The sequence below is a fragment of the Kogia breviceps genome, chromosome 8, assembly GCF_026419965.1.
Source record: "Kogia breviceps isolate mKogBre1 chromosome 8, mKogBre1 haplotype 1, whole genome shotgun sequence".
Lineage (NCBI taxonomy): Eukaryota > Metazoa > Chordata > Mammalia > Artiodactyla > Physeteridae > Kogia > Kogia breviceps.
The window spans coordinates 110,286,015-110,292,337 of record NC_081317.1 but is presented as its reverse complement, the minus strand read 5'-3'; the positions used below and the strand labels follow the sequence as shown (position 1 = coordinate 110,292,337).

At 59.2% G+C, this 6,323-nt stretch overlaps 1 protein-coding gene across 2 annotated transcripts; it reads left to right on the top strand.

Annotated features, from left to right (window-relative positions):
* The first annotated feature begins 413 nt into the window (after positions 1-413).
* Positions 414-5,965, top strand: SOX7 (SRY-box transcription factor 7). Of its 2 annotated transcripts, XR_010841673.1 has the most exons (3): positions 414-754; positions 4,156-5,499; positions 5,668-5,965. XR_010841673.1 is itself a non-coding variant. In XM_059071293.2 (2 exons), exons 1-2 carry the CDS (start codon positions 517-519, stop codon positions 5,088-5,090), a joined length of 1,173 nt encoding a protein of 390 aa, XP_058927276.1. In that variant the 5' UTR covers positions 414-516; the 3' UTR covers positions 5,091-5,965. The 2 variants fall into 2 exon arrangements, 1 of the variants encoding a protein (XP_058927276.1); XM_059071293.2 differs by having other exon boundaries at positions 4,156-5,965.
* The last annotated feature ends 358 nt before the right edge of the window (positions 5,966-6,323 follow it).

The window sequence follows — 6,323 nt, the reverse complement described above, 5'->3', positions numbered from 1 at the left end:
CCGGCCACCCCCAGCGAAACCTGTTTGGTTTCTCTTCTCCGTAGGATTCCACACGCGGGAGGAGCTGGCGGAGCCTGGCCCAGGGAGGCCGCGGCCAGTCGGGACAGGGCGCTGGAGTCCGGCTCCCGCTCCCGGGCCCGGCGCCCGCCTCCCGGCCAGCGGCACCTGAGAGGGGAGCGGGCGGGCCGAGCGGCGGTCGCGGGGCGGCGGGGCGCGGATCCCCGGGAGGGACCTGGGAGGCGGAGGCGCGGGCCGGGGGCGGGCGCGGGGGAGGCGGCCCTCCCTCCCGGCAGGTCGGAGCGGGGACGCGGCGGCCCGGGACGCAGGGAGGGGGCCCGCGCCGAGAAGGAGGGAGGGGCCGCGCCGCCTTCGAGAGTCATTGGAGGACGCGGCCGCCCGAAGCTGATAAATAAGGGGCCGGGCCGCGGCTGCCGGCCAAGCTGGACGCCCCGACCGGTGCGAGGGCCAGGTCAGCGCCGGCCCGTCGACGCGAAGCGAGGCGACCCCCGCGCGGCCATGGCCTCGCTGCTGGGAGCTTACCCGTGGCCCGAGGGGCTCGAGTGCCCGGCCCTGGAAGCCGAGCTGTCGGACGGGCTGTCGCCGCCGGCCGCCCCCCGCCCGCCAGGGGACAAGGGCTCGGAGAGCCGTATCCGGCGGCCCATGAACGCCTTCATGGTGTGGGCCAAGGACGAGAGGAAACGTCTGGCGGTGCAGAACCCGGACCTGCACAACGCGGAGCTCAGCAAGATGCTGGGTGAGTGAGCCGGGCGGGGCGCGGCCCGGGGTCGGCGGGCGGGGGGCTGGCGGCCGGAGGCCGGGCGGGGTGGGCCAGACCCGGCGTGGGGCGCGCGCCGTGCCCGCGAGGCTGGGCATCGGGGCGAGCGTGGGCGTGCGCTCGGGGACGGGGATGCCGAGCAGGGATGCCCGGACAAGGCCCAAAGGGAACCCGCGCGGCCCGCCGGGGTGGCCGGAGAGGCCCACTGGCGGGGACGGGAGCCGAGTTAGGGGCCCCGCGCGCACAGACGGGCCGGGTCGGCCACGCCGCGGCTGGGTGCACCGGGCGTTCGCCGGGTATACCGGAGCGGGAAAAGCCCTCATTCCCCGAACCGCACCGCGGGCACGATCGCAGAGGGTGGTCGTAACTCTCATTAACGAATATTCGTGAAGAGAGACCTTGCGGGAACGCATCCCTGCTTTACCTTAATTATTAAACCGACAGCAAAGTGGACTTGATTCGAGCCTCTGTTTCTCAGTCTCAGGAGTGTAGAAAATTTGATTCGGATGCTTAGCGCGGCCAGTGCGGGTCTGTCCTGGGAGCCCGGCCGCTTCTCGCCGGCTGCTGTGCGGTCCCAGCCCCGGCGGCGGGACTGGGGACACGGACAAGCCAGGCCCAGGAGCCTAGAGAGAAGATGTTCTGGCGGGGGTGGGGGGGGGTGGTTTCTTCTCTCACTCTCTTGTCAGGAGCTGAGCATTTATCACCTCTGCCCAACTCCTAACCTCTTTGCCCTTCAACGTGGTTTTTATTCATTTCGATGGATGGGAACTTTTCAAAGCACTTTGTGTGCCCAGCGGGCGCCAGGCCCTGTGAGAAGGGACAGTGAGTGGTCACCCGAGGCTGGCCCTGCCCTCTGCAACCCCACCCGGCCCAGACTGCAGCCTTTTTCCTTTTTCCATTGGAGCTCGGGGCACCTTCCCCAGATCCCTTGGAGTGAGGGCTGACACCCACCTTTGTGCCGGCTAAAGCCACAGGCCCTCTGGCGGAAAGGGTCCTCCTGCAGTTAGGCGCCCTTTCAAAGCAGCTGATGGAGTGCTGGTCTCCAAGAGCCTCCTACCCCACGGCCCAGCCCCCTGGCTAGCTGTGCCCAGGATGAATTAGTGGGCCAGTGTCTTAGTGAGCCCCTTCCCCCATAAAAAATATTTTAAATCATACCTTATACTGTGTTGGCCTAAAGAAAAATATATTAATATATACAATAATAAAACATTTCTTCAAGCAAAAAGTTTACATTTTTCTCCAGGTTCCCAAAGAAATGAAAACACCTTTTTTGTTTGTGGGCCCCTAAAAGTTTTTCTTTTGGTGTGCCCAAGTGCCATGCCTTTTGCTCAAGCACAGCTCTTGTGAGCAGGATAGAGCAGGCCAAGTCCAGGAATGGGAGAACTCAAGCTGGGGAGCCTTGCAGGATTAGGGCTGCCTGCTGCCAGGGAGAGGACAGGCAAAGGGACTTGGGTGACAAACGCTTCCTGTGAGCTGGTCCTTGCTGGCAGTTGGCACTTAGGCTTCCAGAGGTTACAGTGCATTTTGCAGGAAAGACACTGATTCCTTCCTGCTTAACCACACAGCCCCTGGCGCTAGGCGAAGGAAACCAACATGGTGTTGCTTTGAAAAATGTGGACTTTCTACACCTGCTAATAGGGGAGCAGCAGGATGATCTATTTCCACCCCAAGCCCATGATCTCGCCCAGCCCTTTCCTTTCTGACTTAGGAAAGGAAAGGGCTGCATGTGAGAGCCCAGACTTTTTTTTGACTATTAGCTCTGCAACCTTTAACATTAAAAACTTCACCCAGTAGCGCTGGTATTTTTTATGTTATGAGTGAGAAAGCATGTAAAGACAGTTAGTTATACATTTAGTGGTTTTAAAGATGAACCTATATTTTATGAATACTACAATATCCAGGTGCACTTAGAAACTAGAGTCACATTTTATATTCAGTCCATAGTCAGGGTGTTGGTGTATCTGGGTCTTTAGGCCTCAGCCACACTCTGGAAACTAATAGCCAACCCCAAATCTGGAGTTCCTGACACTTTTCAAGTCGCCTTTTTAAGTGAGAGCTCATTGTATTCATTGACAAGTCTGTCGGAATAGTTATAAACCTTCATCCCAACAGGAGAACGCCTTGAATAATTACCCTCGTCCGGCCCCCTCTGTGGACCCGGCACACACGGCCAGCCGGCACACAGCTCTGGACTCGGCCCTGTGCAGGGTGCTCTGGGTGGGAGATGTGGCCCCTTTCCTTCCAGGGCTTGGAGGCGGGAGCTGCCCTCTGGGCTAGTTTGCCTCAGACTTCAGGATACAGTAGAGTCATGGGAGAACTTGTCAAGTTATAGAATCCCAAGCCCACCCTAGGAGGTAACAATCTAAGGGGTCCAGAAGCAGCCTTTAGAAAACCTGTAGCGGGAGGGATGTGCAATGTACTTTGAGAGAGAAAGAGATACTAAAGCGATTCACAAAACAACACGTAAGTGAATAAGGATGAATAGAAGATACATGTAAAACCAGCATTTTTGCACCAGTGGGGTACACGTGTGTGATGCTTCTTCAGGAGACAGTTTTGAGTTGCGTAACATCGCAATATATTTTTTATAGTGAGGAAAACAGAGACCAGGGGAAGGTGAGGGATTTGCTTCTGTACAGGGAGTCCAGTGGCTGAGCAGGTGCCCCCTGCCATGGTCAGAGGGTCCTAAGTAGACAACCGGAAGCCATGGCTTGTGTGCGTGTGCGTGCGTGTTGCATGCAGTAGGGTCCTATTTGACCTTCAGATGTAAGGGATAATCCTCTGATGCCCTAAGTGAGATCCTGTAATTTACGTCCATCTGTAAAACTATTGACTGAGCCTGAGTTCCCTGACAAGAAGGCCCGTGAGATTTATGCCACAGATAAATATTATAGCATCACTCACTTCCTGATGGGGCAGCGATAATCGAGGAAGACGGGGTTTTCACTGCAATGCACAAATGATTAGCACTGGCAGCCCAAATCAGTGTTGTAGTCGTGACATGTTTTTGTCCTGTCGGTGACATTGGGTCAGTTGGGCCTTTCACCGAGAATCCCACACTGTTGATACGTTCGCGTTATCTGGTGGCTTTGACAGGAGAGGTGCCAGTGACTGTGTGCCTACCTAGTTGGTACGAGCGCCTTGGGGCGTGCAAGAGGTTGGTTTGGCCTCACTGTGCGTGCAGGACGTGGGCTGGGAAGAGGATGCGAGGAGTGCGGTGCGTCCTGTGCGGAGGGGGGACCGCGGGGGCGGGGGACGGGGGACCGAGGCGGCCGGCGTGTGCATGTGCGATGCTCCGAGGCCCGAGTCGGAGACAGGTGCACGGGCCGTCCCGAGCCGCGCAGAGGCTGAACGCGGCCTTCTCTGACTTGTGTGAGCAGGAAAGTCGTGGAAGGCGCTGACACTGTCCCAGAAGAGGCCCTACGTGGACGAGGCGGAGCGGCTGCGCCTGCAGCACATGCAGGACTATCCCAACTACAAGTACCGGCCGCGCAGGAAGAAGCAGGCCAAGCGCCTGTGCAAGCGCGTGGACCCCGGCTTCCTGCTCAGCTCGCTCTCCCGCGACCAGAACGCCCTGCCCGAGAAGCGGGGCGGCGGCCGGGGGGCGCCGGGGGAGAAGGAGGACAGGGGTGAGTACTCCCCGGGCTCCACGCTGCCCGGCCTGCGGGGCTGCTTCCACGAGGGCCCGGCCGGCGGCGGCGGCGGCGGCGGCGGCACCCCGGGCAGCGTGGACGCCTATCCCTACGGGCTGCCCACCCCGCCGGAGATGTCGCCCCTGGACGTGCTGGAGCCGGAGCAGAGCTTCTTCTCCTCCCCCTGCCAGGAGGAGCATGCGCATTCCCGCCGCATCCCTCATCTGCCCGGGCCCCCCTACTCTCCGGAGTACGCCCCCAGCCCTCTCCACTGCGGCCATCCCCTGGGCTCCCTGGCCCTCGGCCAGTCCTCGGGCGTCTCTATGATGTCCACCGTGCCCGGCTGCCCCCCGTCTCCTGCCTATTACTCCCCAGCCGCCTACCCTCCTCTCCACTCCAACCTCCACGCCCACCTGGGCCAGCTCTCCCCGCCTCCCGAGCACCCGGGCTTCGACGCCCTGGATCAGCTGAGCCAGGTGGAACTCCTGGGGGACATGGATCGCAATGAGTTCGACCAGTACTTGAACACTCCCGGCCACCCAGACTCTGCCGCCGGGGCCGGGGCCCTCAGCGGGCAGGGCCCGGTCTCGCAGGTGACACCGACGGGCCCCACGGAGACCAGCCTCATCTCCGTGCTGGCTGATGCCACGGCCACGTATTACAACAGCTACAGCGTGTCATAGAGCCCGGGGCAGCCCGGCCGGCCCGGCCTGGTCGCAGCCTCTCCTTCCCGCGCGGAGCGGAGCTGATGCGCAGCGCCCCGGGGTGGGCAGGTCTGCGCTGCCGCCGACCTGCTCTGCGGATCCAGGGCCCCTCCGCCCGCCCCCTGCCCCGCCCACCCCGCCCACCCCGCCCCGCCCCCTGCAGCCTGCGTTTTGAGTATATTCCTTCAAATGAGTTTTCATTGGCCACACCCTGGGAATCAGGCCCGGTCGTGGCTGAAAGACACTGTTTCCCGGGAGAATTTTCACTGACCTCTCCTCCCAGTCCTCATCCCGGAAACAAATTCGGGAAAAGCCCAGGAGTATTCGCGTCTCTCCTGCTTCTGACACAGCCGCAGGGGTACAGCCGTCCTGACCTTTGGTCGTCCAGGTGAGGAGAGCCCTGGGCTAAGATTCAGGGGACCCGGGATCCAATCCCAGTTCTGCCTCAGGGGGCTGGTGAAACCCGACTCCCCTCCCCTCCCCTGCCCTTCCAGCCCATCCCCCCCATCTGTAGAGTGCGGGACAGACTCCGCATGTAAGGTCCCCTCTGCTCCAGGGTTTTCTGATTTAGGATTCTCTCGAGGCTAACACAGGAAGATGAAGTTGGCCTCAGTGAGCTCATTCACCTGCGACCTGGTGACGATTCCATGCACAGCCCAAGGACACCAGGCTGCTGCACTTGGTCACAATCTTCCAATATGATCATAGTCTTCCAAAAGGACGCTTTGAGAAAGAACACTCACCTTGGTTTGGGAAATTAACCCCTGGGGTTAACTGCATCACTGAAAATGAGATTGAATTCAAGATTTCAAACATATTTTTTTAGACAAGTTCTTCTTTTTTTTTTTTTTTTTTTATTACACACACATTTCAAGAGAGTATACACAGCCTGAATATATACAGTGTGTGTGAGACACATCCATGCACAGCCTGAATCAGATACCCTTTGCTGTCCTTGGCAGCTTCTCGTCAACCCTCTGTTCCTAACAACCCAAAGAGCAGGGAACTGGAAAAGAATTTCAGCAAATGGCATCACTTTCTTCCGCTCTGAATGTGTTGATTTCTCGAGCAAAATTTCATCACGCTGTCCCTTCTGCAGATGCAAAAGGATCTTCCTTCCTGCTCTCTCCATCTCCCTTTTCTGGAATTTCTTTTTTCTCTTCTTTTCTGCTCGTTCTCCACCCCTGAACTGGTCACTAATTCAAAGATCCC

Coding starts and splice junctions, on each gene's coding strand:
- SOX7 (XM_059071293.2), top strand. CDS start 517: ATGGCCTCGCTGCTGGGAGCTTACCCGTGGCCCGAGGGGCTCGAGTGC. Junction 755..4,155: donor GGAGCTCAGCAAGATGCTGG/GTGAGTGAGCCG, acceptor TTGTGTGAGCAG/GAAAGTCGTGGAAGGCGCTG.